Raw genomic sequence first — 17,408 nt, forward strand, 5'->3', positions numbered from 1 at the left:
TTCTCATAAAACATTTCAGTGGATTGCAGCAAAGGCCTTGGCTCCACCTAGCCTAATAAACCATAAAATTCCTCTAGTCAAGGTCAGTTAGTTTTTGACATTGATAGATCAAGGGTCTTACCCCTAATTTTGCCATAAGAACCTCCTTCAATCTCACCACCTAGATTACGACACTCTATCTGAGTTTGTATGCCTAGTAGAATATATGATGATTTTTTACTAACGTGTATCCCTAGTCAATACATAACACTAAATGAACAAGGATTTGTACTTCATCCTCAAAAGCCAAAACCATAAACAAACATACAATTCAAAAATTTTCTCCATTTCATTCCATTGATCCACTTTCACTCTCTTAAAGTATTCACACTTCCTTAAAGCATAATTTACAACAACTTTCATCAATCTTTCCACTTCATACATTACTTAATATCATACATAACCTTTCCATTTGAAATTACAATTATAATAACAAAATTCCATAAAATTCTATACCTACATGTATTCTTTATATTCTCAACATTTAAACCTCGTTCTAGTCAAATAAACTTCATACATTATTATCCACCACAATTATATATATATATATATATATATATATATATATATATATATAATTTGTTTTATCACACTAGCATGGACATGTTTTGCATTTCATAAAATACACATATTTATATCCATGAATAAACTCACTAAACATATGTTATATCAATAAAAAAAACCCATTATCACTTTTAAAATAAAAACAAAATTAGTGGAAGTCTTGCTTGGGCGAGATCTTATCGCCTGGGTGACACTTTAATAAAGACTATGAGCCATTAGAGTTCTCTCGCTTGGGCGAGAAAGTGTTGTCACTTGAGCGACAAGTTTATCGCTTGGGTGATAGCTTAATAGAGGCAAAAGGAGTTGTAGTGGCATTCTCGCCTGATCGTGAAGCTTGTCATTTATGCGACACATTTTGTTACCTGGGCGAGTAGTTGTCGTTTGGGTAACAACTCAATGAAGAGAAAAGTGAAATTTTCGCTATTGTTGCCTGGGCGAGATTTTCTCTTGCTCAAGCGAAAATAGCAAAGTTTCATCCTAATATCAGCACCCAAAACTCAAAATCAAACACCATAACAATTAAAACCAGTTTATGGATAAAAAACAACATGCAAGCACATATTTAGTTAAAACCAAGAAGAGCTGCCTTCTCTCACCTTGAATGCTACTTTTAAGTTCCTAACCTCTTTCTTCACAACTTTCACCCTAAAAAATAGATTAAAAACTTAAATCCACAATTTAAATCATCAGACTTCAAGGACAAGATTGACCCTAATGTGAAGTTGGAATAAATGCAACTCATTAAAACAAAAGAAACAAAAATTGAAAACTTTGACCCTAATGAGAAGTATAAGAAAACTCACTCTCAGCACAACTTTGATCGAGTGTATCCGAAGAACTTTCTATGGTGACTCAAGAATTGACCTTTGCACAAGAATAAGATTAGGTTTTTGAGTAGTGAATTGGAAAGAGGAACCTCAAAAAGGTTAAAAGGCTTTGGGACGTGGTTTTTTACAAAAGAAGAAACTGAGGATGAATTGTGCATTTTGGGTCTTTCTTTTTAAGGTTCTCACACTAGATTTTTTATAGATAAATTTGTCTAAACATATCTCTAAGATAATTTAATTAATGTTTATATTTTATTCTTCTAATCTTGTGAACTACTACAACGTTTATAGTAAAAATGTATATTGATCAGTTTTGGCATCTGAATATATGGTCATCTATTATTACTTCACAATTATGGGCGTCAAAGTGAGTCAATATGACTTATATGGGTTAATTTACCACAAGTTTAGTTTAAAACGAGTTAGTTAAATTCAACTTGCCAAAAAGTTTATAACTTGGTTCAACCCACCAACAAATTGATGGACCAGTAGGTTAATCCTAATGATGTTTTTATTTTTTTCAATTTATTTTATATATTTATTATAGTTAAATCAAACTAGATTACTCGATTCATTATTTATAACAGTAAATTAAAGTGTTCTCTTCTACTAAGGATTATCATTAAAATAAAGTGTAAACTTACCTAACTTACAAACAAATAACCTATTGACTCATATTGAAATTTATTTTGATATCTTGGATATCGAATAATATCTAAAAAAATCATCTTTTTAATTGACAATATTTAAAACTATTGTTAGTATTATTTAAAGGTTGTAAAAACATTTTTAAAAAGACAATTTCTTTGTATATTTATCCATCTGATAAAAAAAAAGTTATGGTTTATTAATATTTCTTTCAGCATGTTAAATTTTGGAAAAGGGAATTAATACCTTCCCCTCAATAATGCTCATTGTAGCATAAAATTGTTCTAAGTTCATATAATAAACCACGAGAAAGTGACCTTAACAAGACAAGAAATATACATCCACGTCGAAGCTATATAAAGTATGTGAAGTTGATATTCCATTAAGCTTGCACTTTGCAAGCAAGCATTCAACTTAATTCGATTGTTTGAAAACAGATACACATGATTTAATATACACTTAAAATAATGAAACTAAAAATATTATTTCTTTTAACACAAAATAAAATTAATATTTAATCTAATGTGCGATTTTCATTATATTTTTGTTAACCGTATATTTTACTTAATTAAGTTTTAACTATTTTATAAATTTAAGTATTTTAATTAATATTTTGTCAAAAATTGTTCTTTTATTGATTACTTAAATATTTTTATTTTTGTATAAGTAATTAATTGTTTGATGTTACTTTAATGAGATGAGGTGATCATATTTTTGTTTTTCATTTTCTCATTTATTAACTTTTTTTTTCTCTCTCTCTAATTTCTCCAACTCATTTTTGAAAGGGAAGGAACAAGACAAATTAAAAGAGATTGAAAAGGAAAAAAATAAATTGATTAATGGATTGAAGACAAAGAGACTAAATTAGTTACATCATTTTGTTAACGCTATAATCAAATGATAGAATACGGAATAAAAATAAAAAATAATAATATACATTCAATTATTAAATAAAAAATCATAAAAGATTTCAATAAAATATCTAAAGTTATGAAATACTCACAACTTAATTAAACCTTATCTCTCTCTCTCTCTCTCTCTCTATATATATATATATATATATATATATATTAATAAAATGTTTAATCAAGAGAATAAAAAAAGAAAAGACTATTGGAGTCTCCATTGAGCAGGCAGGGCCAAAGTCATTCAATTAAAAATTAGGAAAACAAAGTTGAGTTTTGTGAAACATGATGCCTTAAAGCATTGTTGATGAAATAAGATTTATTAGTTATTAGTTGTTACATAGCCAAAAATGAGCCTTTATTTATTTTAATAATTAAATTGTTGTACTTTAATAATTATAAAAACTAAAATAATATAAGAATGAGTTGCGTGGTTAGCGTTGTTCACTCAGTTTTGTGGGTTAGATCGATCGACAGAGACACAGTGACCGCAGGTGTGTACAAAGACATCCTAACTCTCTAACTCAATAATATCACTAATAAAATTAACTTAATCATGTCAGCATACTAATAATATCTATAGAAATCACAACATCACATTATATCATTAAAAGTATATGATAATGGAAAATGTTAAAATAACAAATGATATATTTATGAAGATCAAATTTAAAAAAAAAACGATATATTTGTAACACTCAAAATAAAAATTATTTGTAAAGGTCTTGAATAGTCCAAGTCATAATTTTATGATGATTTAAAGTTGTGAAAATTTGTTTTCACAGTTCTTTCAGTTTAGAAACTCAATTAAAATAAAATTTAACTTTTAGAGTTAATTGAATATTTTAAAAATAATTTAAGATTTTAGATTTCTTAAGATGACGAGATAATACTTTTAAATTAAATTTAATTAAGTTTAAGTGCTTTTTTAAATGTTAATATTTTAAATCGAGTTTTATAAAAAAAAATTGCTGCTTTAAGTGTTCGAAAGTTTAAACAAAACTAACAAATTAAAATTATTCTAATAAAAATGTAGTTTATTATACTAAAAATAATTATATCACTACGTTAGTTTATAAATAAATACAACTAGAGCTAAATCCTAACTAATAAAATATGAATCGATATATTTATTTATCAGTAAAAAACTGATTAGTGATCGCCTCAAAAATAAAAAATTTTATGATACGTTTTTAAAAACCTGTAGTGATTTTTATTTTCTTAAAAATGTTGTAAAAATATTATTTCACTTTGCAAATGTTTTTTAAGAAAAAACTAATATTCTTTTAGAAAGAAACTTGGAATTTGTTTTAAGTATAATTTACAAGTAAGCATCTATACTAAATTGCCCATTTATAAACTATATTACATTATATATTTTCTCTTTATATTTGTTTTTAGTGTATATGAAAGTTGGGTTATTCTGATTATGGTTCTTCAAATCTTAAAAACATATTTTAATTTTTCGAAATAACAAAACCTGCTAAATACTAAATTTGAGAGAATGAATTGTTTACAATTAAAAATGTAAGGTTTACATAGGATTTAGCATTTAAAATTGTTTTTAGACTATAGAATTTAATATTTAAAAATTAAAGCTATATTTTTTTTCAATATTGATGGACTAAAAGGAAGTGTTTTTTTTTTTAATTTGGAGACCAGATGTAACATCCCAATATCCCACATTGGATAATTCATAATTTATATATTGTAACATTACATTTACGGTAACATCCCGTAATCTCACACTTAAAAATTCACAGTTGATATATTTTAAACTCAGATTTCAACTATAAACTCCTAAATATAACTTGAATTCTTCTAACTTATTCTTCGATCTCTTTCTTCCTTGGTATTGTTTCAGACGACATTCCTTCATCTACTCCCGTATAACGAATTATACGATCATCGCACATACCCAAACACAAAAGAAAACACAAACAAGTAGGGTGAGCTAACATGCAACAAATCATTTATAAAACATGTATAATTACCTTGATATAAACAAAGAAAACACAAACAAGTAGGGTGAGCTAACATGCAACAAATCATTTATAAAACATGTATAATTACCTTGATATAAACATCATATAATAATTATGTTCGACACCCTCATACCACAGTTCCTATTAGACACTCGTCTCACAATACCCAATAGACACCACAGTACCCAATAGACACTCATTTCACAATACCCAATATACACTTATCCCCGACGATATGTTGTTGAGTAATTCAACGAAAGCTTCCCCACTTGTGATGTCATTCTTAGTCCCCTCACTATGTCCAAAACCGGCACATAGACCAGGACATCCTGCCCTTCATACCATCCACAATGTTAGTCCCCTCACTATGTCCAAAACCGGCACATAGACCAGGACATCCTGCCCTCCATACCACCCACAAGGATAGTCCCCTCACTATGTCCAAAACAGGCACATAGACCAGGACCTCCTGCTCCTCTCACCACATAATTCATCCCTCTCTACTTGAGACTAGATAATTATTAGAGTATCAGGATAACCCCCAACTACGGGACTCTCAACATCAACATATACACAAATACCATAACATTATTGAATCTCTCCACAAGACTCATACCATACTCATATTCCTCAACTCACATTATATCCTTACAAAATCTCCCCATAATACTCATATCATGTTCAGACGCATAAACTCAATTGCAATATAATAAAATGCAATAATCACAATTATAATTCATAATTTCATATCTACCACAATAACATGAATTAATCATACATTTCCATTCCAACAACATATATTGCATAATAATTTAACAGTACAAAATCTGTTCAATAGGATTTAAGTCAAAAACTTGTCGAGTAGACTTCCAGGAAAGAGAGGTGCGTCACAATGGACAACTTAAGTACCAAGTCTTTCCTTAGCCAAAGTGTTCCTCAACTAGTTTTTAACAAATTTCTTATTTACAGATTTTAAACAACAGCATATAATATTAACACCGAAATTTAATATAGATATCAAAAAAATAGAAATTTAGCAATATTGAGATCCCTGAGAAGATACGAAATTAATATCTCTAAATCGGTAACTCCGATTTCAAATCTGAATGGTCACAAAAATTCACTTTTTGTTATAAACTACATATTAAAATTTCAGGTTGATCCAACGGTTAACTAGATAGATATTGAGGTTTTTACCGAGGTAACTCAGGTGCAGAATTTTAAGTGGTTTTCGGTTATACTCAAAATGCGGAACTAATTTCCCTAATCACAGACATTTAATTACAAATCTGAACGGTCAAAATGACTTAATATGTCTTATGAATTACATACTAAATTTTGGGCTCAATCTAACGGTAGATGAAATATATATGAAATTTGTACCATGATAGCTTAAGAACAACAATACAGTGTTCATCCGATTGTTTCACACTTTCGAAATTTCTTTCTCTAAACATAGACCTTCAATTACAAATCCGATCGGTCAAATTGTATTAATATGTCCTAAGAATCATATATCAAATTTTGAGGTTGATCTAACGGTTAAATAGGTCAAAATCTATATTTTTACCGAGACAACTTAGTAACAGAACTACAGGGTGACTAATTTACTCGAACTTGTAGTATTTATTTCTCCAAGTACAGACTTCTATTTTCAAATCCGAACGGTCAAAGTTTAGTAATAGGTCTTAGGATTCACATACTAAAATTTTAGCTAAATCCAACGGTGAAAACAATTAATAGAAAATTTTCACAACAGTAACTCGAAAATAAGAAATTATAATAATGAAAACTAAATTTATATAAGTGAATAGATAACTACCATTACCAAAATTTTAACATACTCATAACTCATATTCATTATCATAACATGGATAAAAAAAATCATATACAAGAAGGATTAGCTCCCCTACCTCTATTCCAGACTTAATCTCCTGCTCCGAATTTGTTTTCCCGGAACCCTTCACAACTTCTACTCTTCTTGCAACTAAAAAATTTCTCCCTAACTCTTTTTTTTTTCTATTTCTCAAGCTCTCACTTGATTTCTCTTCTCTTGGTGCAGAATACCCTTCCCTCCCATGGCTATTTATAGTAAAAAAATTTACTATTCATTAATATTTTAATATTATTTATTATTTTAATATTATTTAAAAATAATATTTCAATCATTTTCTCACCAAATCTGATCCTAATTTCTACCTACTACTTTCTTCCATGCTAAGGAATCTAAATGCTGAAAATTTATTATTTTTTTTACTATTTACTTTTTACTATTTACTATTTACTTTTTACTATTCAATTTAAAAAATTTACTAAATAAGTTACCAAAAATCTGAACCTCTCCTTCTAAAATTACTATAATTTTATATCCAAAATTTACATTTTTCTATCCATTAAAATTATTATTACTAATAAAATACTAAAATTTACTACTATAAATATATATATATATATATATATTATTATTTATTTTTTATTTTTTTCATGAATCTTACACCAGACTCACAATTTAGTATTTAAAGACTAAACCTATATATTTAAATATATATTTTATATTAATATCTTTATTATATAATTTATTAACTTGAATACATAATTTGAGTATCTATAGCATTATTTTTGAAATAAATCAAAATTGTGTCATGAATTTGAAACATGGATAAATTAATTTTACATAAAAATGAAAAACAAATAGACAATATATATATATATATATATATATATATATATATATTTAAAATCACAAATCTATTATCTTAATGTTTTTTCATTGTCATTTCAAGTTCAGTCCTTGTTAATTAGTATTGAATTTTCTTGATATCTCTTCTAGAACAACTCAGAAATTGTAGAATATACAAAATGACGAAGAAGATGAAATTTAGAGGTAATAATACAATATCTCCTCTGCCTCTTCTAATTATGATGGAATCATCAAAAAATAATGTCCCACTACATACCATGACACTGAATTTTTAGCAAAAATTCAGATCCTGCAAAGCCATGTTCATTGATTGGAAGCTGAACTAATAATGGAGCAAATTGAAAAAAAAAGTCATTCTTCCTACATCTCACCCCCAATTTTATTTTTTTACTCTTTATTTAATAAAAAGTCAAAACTTAATTAATGAATTAATGTTTCTTAACCACCAACCATTTTCGTAACTGCCAACAACTAAAATTTGTTTTGGGTATAAACCCTAAGGTGCAGCCCTCTTCTTTGTTTTCACTGTAGCATAGCAAGCATTTTGTCTACTGTTTTTGTTATTTTTTTCACTCCTTTACTGTATTGAGTTAGTGGTTATCATTCCCTGGTAGTGCTGGGTGTCCTGGGAGAACTGGTGGTGCTGTGGCATTGTTCGGCGAGAGGAAGAAGACAGGTACGTGAGTCGCGGAATCTCCTAACTGCACTTCGAAACTAGTGGCCGCACTTCGAAGTGCGTTTTTTATTTTTTAGTGGCCGCACTTTGAAGTATGTTTCTTATATGTGCACCCTTTTTTTTTTCTTTATTTCGTGCATGCTTTTTTTCTTTCATGTTTTTTGTCTTATGCTATTATTTTTTATTTTAAAATTCTTGTTTTATGTTATGATTTTTATTTTAAATTTCTTGTTCATGGATTATGCTTAGTCATTATTAGGCAGTGTATTATTAGTCAAAGAATGAATTGGAAAAACCTATTTAATAATATTTAGGTTAGTTGATATTTATGTTGAAAAGATGAATATGAATGTTAAGATCCCACTAGACTCAATATTATTCTCTTGCCTTATCCAACAACTCAATATTATTATCTTGCCTTATCCAGCAACTTAAGGTCCACTTACGAGAGAAAGATATTCTATATCTAGTTCGGGGCATAATTTGTAGTTCTAAAAATAAAAGTTTTCATTAACATTAGGTTAAAGAACTTCTTTATAGTTTCATTTTAATTTTAAAAGTGTTTTTGAATTTTTTATTTGTAATTTAATAAAATTTTAAATTGTAATATTTATTGTAGGTCATATTTAATTATATCAGATGGATAAGTATCCATATTTGGATTCTGAAATAAATTCTGATTTTATATCGGAGTTTTCTTATTTTTTAAAAGAAGTGGGTGAGGGTGATTACACAGATCAATTTTCCACTGATCAAATATTCCCAACACGCGCCGATTTAATTGAATGGGTTCGAAAGATTGCATTTGATCTTGGATTTGTTGTCGTCATTATAAGATCTGACACAGCAACTGGTGAAGCTGGTAGAAAGACATTTATTTTGTTAGGCTGTGAAAGAAGCGGGAAGTATAGGAAGTATAAGCCAGATGTTCAACCTAGTTTCTTTGGCACAAGAAAATGTGAGTGTCCGTTTAGGTTGAGGGGTAAACCTAAAGGAGATGGTTGGGTGTTAAAGGTTATGTGCGGCTATCATAACCATGAATTAGCAGAGACTTTGGTCGGTCATCCTTTCGCGGGTAGGTTAAATGCTGTTGAACAATCAATTCTTGTGGACATGACTAATAGTCAAGTAAAGCCGTCAAATATTCTTTTGACTCTGAAAGAACATAATGAAGATAACGTGACCACGATAAAGCAAATATATAATGCGAGGTACACATACAAACGATCTTTGAGAGGGTTTAGAACTGAAATGCAACAATTGATGATGTTGTTAGATAAAGACAAATACATCCAGAGAAGTAGATGTTTGGACGATTCTGACGTGGTAAGTGATTTGTTTTGGACAAATCCCGATTCAGTGCACTTAGTCAATTCTTTTAATATTGTTTTCTTAATGGATACGACGTACAAGACGAACAAATATCGACTTTCATTACTCGAGATTGTGGGAGTCACATCAACTGGTTTGACATTCACAGCCGCCTTTGCATTACTTTCAAGTGAACGCCAAAGTAATTTCACTTGGGCATTGGAAAGGTTCAAAGGATTATTATTGACATCAGAGGGTGGTCCACGCGTTATTATCACTGACAGAGACCTTGCTTTGATAAATGCAATTAATAATGTCTTTCCGGAGACTTATCAGATGCTATGTACATTCCACATTGCGAAAAATGTTAGAGCGAAATGCAAGATGTTAGTGGATAAGGTTGAGTCAGTGGAAGTGTGGCAGAATGTCATGGATTGTGACGACCAGTCCATGTTTAGTGCTTATGTTCATCGTCTTGAGTATGCCTCTTCTGCATGGCCTCTATTTTTTGATTATGTCAACCGCACTTGGATAATTCCGTACAAGACATACTTTGTCAAGGCATGGACGAACAAAGTTATGCATCTAGGCAACACTACAACAAACAGGTGATTTTTATTTTCATCGGCTTCTGTACTTATGTATTTCATATTTGTGTGTAATGTATTAATGTGATATGTGACAGGGTTGAGTCTGCGCACTGGAACCTGAAGAGATTATTGGGATCTAGTATGGGAGACCGATGCTCGTGTTGGGATGCTATGCATAACGTCATAGTCCTACAACATAACAAGATCAATGCGTCCTTTGAAAAAAGTCTGAACGTAATGAGTGATGCTTACAAAGGTTTAATATATAGAAGACTTGTTGGGCGTGTTTCACGATACGCTCTAGGACTTATTGTTGATGAAATTGAGCGAGTCAATAAAAACATAATTATATAAAAAAAATGTAGCATTTATTAAACAATTAAAATTTAGGTTGATGACTAACCCGGCCTTGCCATATGGCAAATGCAACATGCTGGGTATATTGGGTAAGTAAGGAGGTGTCATGTGGACCTCCTGGGAATCCACCATCTTCACCTTCAGCTTCATCTTCATCTTCATCTTCACCTTCAGCTTCATGTTCTTCTTGACTAGAGTCATGCTGCTGCTGAATATCCTCCTCTTCAAAGTAATCATCCTGACCATGTCCATGTTGTAATAACTCTTGCTGCTCCTCATAATCATGCTCATCAATAACGTCCACGCGATATTCTTCTACTCGTCTTCTACGAGCAGATGCCGTAGGTCATCTTCTTTGATCACGTGAAGATGATGGCTCACTACGAGAGGATGAAGTCTCACCATAATAAGATAATGCACCTCTAGTTTTAACCATATCTATTAACCAATTATATTATTAACATATTATATACAAAAAAGTAATTAATTATGTAATAAAAAATATTCAAACAAATAATAAGTAATCAAAAAATATAAAATTCCAAAAAAATTACATATATAATAATTAAATAATTACAAATAAATCCAATATAATATTTAACAAAATTTACGGATAATAATTATTATTTAATTCAATAAACAATTTAATAATTATTTCAATTTCATAAAAAATTAAAAAATTAAAAAAAAATTAAATACATAATAAATAATATATTATTAAAATAATAATATGTTAAAATATAACAAATTCAACAAAATTTAACAAACAAATAAAATAATTCAAAATATATTAAAAAAAACATTTTATTTAACAACTAACATAAAAAATTAAATTTATTATACTAACCTAATAAAAATAAAACCTAATAAAATAAATATATACTAACCTAATAAAAAAAATTAAAAAACCTATAGAAATAAAAACCTAAACGGATTTGAACTCCGGCAAGAACTAACGCACTTCCATGTGCGGTTAGTGTGAGCCGTTTTTATTATGCTAACCTAATAAAAATAAAACCTAATAAAATAAATATATACTAACCTAATAAAAAAAATTAAAAAACCTATAGAAATAAAAACCTAAAACGGCATTTAAACTTCGACAAGAACTAACGCACTTCCAAATGCGGTTTCTCTTTCTCTGTCCACCTTTTCACACTTCCAACTGCGGAAGTCTGTGACCGCATGCAGTTTCTCTTTCTGTCCACCTTTTCACACTTCCAACTGCGGAAGTCTGTGACCGCAACTCCAATGGTGTTTAAGCAGCCTACTCTCCGGCGACCAACACGAACTGAATCTCCGGCAACCAGCACGAAGCGAACACCCAAGCACATGCATAGATTGTATGACAGCAAACAAAGCAGATGCATGAATGAAGGGTACTAACCTGGACGCCAGAAACACCTGAGGTTTGTGAGAAAAACAACCACGAAGGAGGAACGCAAACAAAGCTTGGCAGAAGAGGGAGGGTAGAGACAAAATAACAGTGGAGGATACGGGAGAGAAGAATGGCAGAGGAGGAGGACGGAGACAAAAGAGGGAGGAGTGATTTAGAAAGGGGTGTAGGGTTTGAGTTTGAGATGTGGCACAGTTAAAGTTTCAAAATTAGTTAACTTTTTAAAAATCCAAAAAACTATTCTAGTTGACCAAAATATTCTCCTTGACTGTGCTAAGGGTATACTTGGAATTAAAATATATTTTGGAGATGCAGGACGAAGGCAGCGAGGTGCAGGGAGAATCACTCAAAAAACATTCATGTTATGATTCACTGCACGAGCTTATTTTTAAGCATACATCTTGGTTGGTTCATGCACTTTTTCTTCTTCTTGACAAAAAGGGTGCAATATAAAGAAAAACAAATTGAAAAGATTTTGTGTTTACTTTGCTTCATCTTCTCATATATTTTGATGTTGCTTGTACTCAAACAAAATACGTCATTTCGATGAAAAAAAATGCTTTTTGAAAAAATCATAATTTTGACAATGTTTTATGACTTTCATCACACAATTGGATATTTTCTTAGTTGATATATAATACTTCAATTTTCGTTTTTAAAAATAATATAATTTGATAATCTGAAATATAAAGAAAGCAAATATTTGTTTTATTAAGAACATTGACAAAATATTCATCAGAAGACTATTATATGTATAATTAATTGAAACTATTTTTGAATATTTTTACTTTTTATAAATAAAAAGTGAATTAAGATTCTAAATGTTAAATCAATTGCGTAAAATAATGAATAACAAAATTGCATCATGGTTTGTTTATAAATTGCGACGTCATAAGGAAGATGCATTTATCAAGTAGGGAGGTGCATTTAGCAATTATCAAATATAATTTTGGTTGTACAGTATGCAAGATAAAGTTGTCCTACCTTCTATCGTATTCTCAAGGACTCTTGGTGTATAGAATTAATATTTTTAAGGGATTTTTTTTTTTTTTTTCATTTCAACCGTTTCAGTATGCCATTTTTTAATTTTAGAACAACTAATCAAAATGTAAGTTTTTTCATTCCAAATTAACCATTTTACATAGACTTCTATCGGTAAATTCTAAATTAGTGAATGAGGTAATATATTACTTTTCGAATTGTTAGCATCATTTCAATTCACCCATAAATCTCAAGCTCAATTGTGACAATTACTTTATTTTTGAGACTAGATTAACACTTTTAAGTTTTTCAATGCGCTTCTAATCCCCTTTTAAATCTTTACAATAAATATAAATTTGATTTCAAATTTTCATTATTTTTTTTCTTGGTTATATATGTTTATTTCTTGGTAAAACGTACATCTCTCACCGTGTTTTAATGAAAATCTTTTTCCTTTTTTTCTTCTTAATAATTCTTTTAATTCAAACAATTTTACCATGTATCAATATATTTTGATTATCAATAATTAAGTGTTGTTTAATTTGTAATTTTTTTTATCTTCATTATTAATTTGTTAATACCAATAAAATTTCTAGTCAATTTTGCATTATCTTATTTTTCCTCATTTATCTACTATATTACAAATATCAATTATTTTCCTCTTACGACAACTTTCATTCTATAGTTACTCAATCTAAAGCTAGAGTTTTAAAATTAAAGGTTTTTCATATCACTAGTTTTTTTACTCTTGATAAACAACATACTTTCAAAGGAATTATATCTCTTGTTCAAAATCAAACTTGGGTTCTTACTACTTGCATGATATTGCTAATAAAGTTGGTTACAAGTGGGATTTTATGAACAAATTAAATGTTGATGGTAATTTCCAACATGACAAAGGTGGCTTAGTTACTGAGAGTTTTTATTACACTGACACTTTCAATATTGTTTTTAAATCTTAAATTGAGTTTAACAATGTCTTAATGGAGATTAAGCTGAGACTACTTACAAGCAACAACTTCATAGCTTTATCTATTGTAATTTCAGTTTAAGTTATTTTCTATCTCAAACAAAGTCTTAGATCTTGGTTTTAGAAACATAGACTAACACTTATCAACCTCGGTTCCACTCCTACCAAAATTATCCTTCTGTTTGTTAAGTTATGAACTAATTATATGTTCATACTTTTCTATATTAATGATATAATCATTACAAAAACCTCAACTAGTGATATTATTTGTCTCATATTTATGATACAAAAACATTTTTCTCTAAAATATCTAGGTTCTCTAAATTATTTTCTCATTATTGAGGGTTTTTTGAACAACGATGGTAGTCTTCACTTGTTTGAAACAAACTATATTAAAGATTTAATTTGGCTTTGGCCTAATTCAACATTACCGAACATGTGTTCAACCTTGGTTGATCATCCCTCTTTAGCTTGACCTAACATCCAATTTGAACCTAGCCTGACATGGACGCAACTTAGTTTCATGAGCACCTGAATTGACTCATTACGATCAACCCTAACCTAACTTGGACACAATTTGACTTGAGTCCAATTCGACTAGCTTGACATGGTTTGAACTCAACCTAACATTGGTTCAACTTGGATCCAACTCAACTTGACTCAACATGAGTTAAGCCCATTTCAACTTGACTTAAGCAAAACTGAACTTGAATCAACTTATACTTGACTTAAACTAGACTTATTACAATATGTTTAACCAATTCGACACGACTTCAATTAAGTCCAATTCATCTTAACTTAAAATTAATTTGTCTCATCTAACTTGAATATATCTTAATCAACTTGTCGTGGTTCTAATTTAATCTAACTTGATCTAAGCACAACTTAACCTTGACTATACTAACCTAAGTTTAGATTTAGATTAAGTAAAAATTTTCATGTGTATAAATTTTGTAAGTATTTTTTTTCATTTTTATTTATAAATATATAATTTTTTTAAAAATGTTCATAGTTTTTTTTTAATCCATGAAACTTTTATTAGTATTTTGGCTATTTAAACTTTTTTATATAAACATTTCTCTGTAAATTTCTTTTAATCAAATCAAACTTTATAAAGTGAAGCAAAGTCTAATTTTCTACTTACTCAATTAAGTAAGACACCAGATTTTACACCTTTTAGTGACACCCATATTATTATGAGTTTGATATTCTCTGCTCAACTTATTGGGAAAAACCTTGAAAAAAACATAAAAAAACATCAGTATTAATTTTTTTCTAGATTGATTATGGTTATGTGATACCTCCTCTCAACCACTGGTTTTAAATTTTGTTAAATAGGTTATTTTTAATATTAACATGATTTATCTTTTAACGCTTAATAATATTATGTGGTCGTTTTAGTAACATTAATATAATTGATCTGACAAATTTTATCGTGATATAGGATAGTCTTATGATAACATTGCCAAGTTTTAAAAAAGACCAAAACCAGATCCTTTTTATTTTAAAGAAGAAAAAAAATATTATTTAAACCTTAATTATTTTATGAAAGAGGACGTAATAGAATATTATTGGGATAAAAAGACATTGCTTGGCGAAGTGTTTTCTTCTACATGGTATTACATTTTTCTAACACTCTTGTTCATTCATTTTAGAATGGATATATAGTTTGAAATGTTGTGTTTGAGTTTTCTTCCCGCACCTTTATAAATTCTTTTTTTATTTTATCTTTTTAGATTATACTATTTGAAATTTATTTTTCCATTTTTAGATAGTAAAATAAACTTTTTTCTTTAAAAGAAATTGAATCATATAATCTAAAAATAAAAAATAATTTTTGAATTACGTAATTTGAAGGTCTTTTTTTACTTTTGAATTACAAAATACAAAAAGTTCAAAAATAATTTCTGAACTGTATAATTGAAAAGCAAAAAGAAAAAATTATAGAGGTGCAGGAAGAAAGTTAGGAAGGAGCAGGAAGAAACTGCCTCCAAACCTACGTGAAGAAAGAAAGGTCCCATGCAAGTGGCCCAACACTAGAAAGGTTCCATGTAAGTGGACCAAAGACAGTTTCTTTACCCACCTCCCATATTTTGGAATACACTTTTCAAAATGTAAAAAATATCTACATGAAAGGTGTTCAGCAAAGTGGAAACATGTCTGGGCTTAAAATTTCTCACTAGTGCAGAAAGAGCTTTAGACGTCTGTTATTTTGGGTTTTTAATGTCGGATCGGGATCCGACGTCTTTACGGGTGACGTTAATGGGACATCGGATTCTATAGAGTCCGACGTCTATCAAAGACGTCGGATTACACCAAAACCGACGTCTAAGGACACTATAGACGTCTGTTAATGCCTTTAACCGACGCCTAAGGGCACTATAGACGTCGGTTAATGTTTTTAACCGACGTCTAAAGGCACTATAGATGTCAGACATGACATTAACCGACGTCTACAACAGCTCGTGTCTTTTGGGTAGCGTAGTAGCACATTCTTTCTTTGCTAGTTTCCTCATAAGAAAAGCTTGCGTCTTTTGGATCTCTTGTGACATTTCAACCGAAAACCGAATTTGGGTCCTTGCTTAGTTCCATTCCAACCGCTAATGAAAAAGAATATGGTGACATGAGAACTAGACAAGGATCCAGGTTCGATTTTGGGTCGAAATGCTATAAGAGATACAAAAGACGCAAACTTTTCTTACGAGGAAACTAGCAAAGGGAGAAGGTGCTACTACGCCACCCAAAAACACGAGAAAAACTACACGAAAACTCATTTTAATCGGTTTAAATGGAACATAATCCATAAAAAACTAATTTAATCAGAGTAAAAGTAAATTTAAACGGTTCAAAAGAGATAAAACGCACTTGGAAATGCAATGCCGTAGAGAGAAAAGGCGAGGAGAAAGACGATGAAGTGTGCGTAACCGCGGGTTCGCGATTTCTGATTTAACAGGAATCACGACGTCGGTGCCCCAGTGCTCGACGTCTATTCTTGACTAGATGTCGGGGACCTCACTAATATGACGTCCATTCGATTTAAAAATTAATATTCACAGTGTATATAGATGTCGGATGTGGCGGGATCCGACGTCTAAACGGCGAAAAGTATGACTTTTCACATACCTGTCAATCATATAAACATCTGTTACAAGGGAACCGACATCTATAATTGTATATAGACGTCCGACTGGCGGGATCAGACGTCTATATGGCGGAAAAAAATGACTTTTCACCTACCTGTCAGGCATATAGACGTCGGGACCCCTCCTAACCTACGTCTAGATGCCCAACTTATTTACGAAAATGTCACCGGTCAATATTTTACGTTCATCATTTTGTGGTCCGACGTCTACGGAGTGACGTTAAAAGCTAATTCTATACTAGTGTCTTTTCCTTACCATTGATTTTTTAAAAATGGGTTAGAGACTAATATACTATAATTAGGGCAAATTGAGTGT

The 17,408-nt window shown here is 29.9% G+C and overlaps 1 protein-coding gene across 1 annotated transcript; it reads left to right on the forward strand.

The window, feature by feature from the left end:
* Window positions 1-8,984: 8,984 nt before the first annotated feature.
* Window positions 8,985-10,268, forward strand: LOC148197646 (protein FAR-RED ELONGATED HYPOCOTYL 3-like). The gene has a single exon (XM_088115599.1). It carries the CDS (start codon window positions 8,985-8,987, stop codon window positions 10,266-10,268), a length of 1,284 nt encoding a protein of 427 aa, XP_087971725.1.
* The last annotated feature ends 7,140 nt before the right edge of the window (window positions 10,269-17,408 follow it).

This window comes from Vigna umbellata, chromosome 5 (genome assembly GCF_029865625.1).
Source record: "Vigna umbellata cultivar VRB3 chromosome 5, Vumbellata_1.0, whole genome shotgun sequence".
NCBI lineage: Eukaryota > Viridiplantae > Streptophyta > Magnoliopsida > Fabales > Fabaceae > Vigna > Vigna umbellata.

Bases quoted from the DNA above. Each gene is read 5' to 3' on its own strand.
- LOC148197646 (XM_088115599.1), top strand. From the start codon at position 8,985: ATGGATAAGTATCCATATTTGGATTCTGAAATAAATTCTGATTTTATA.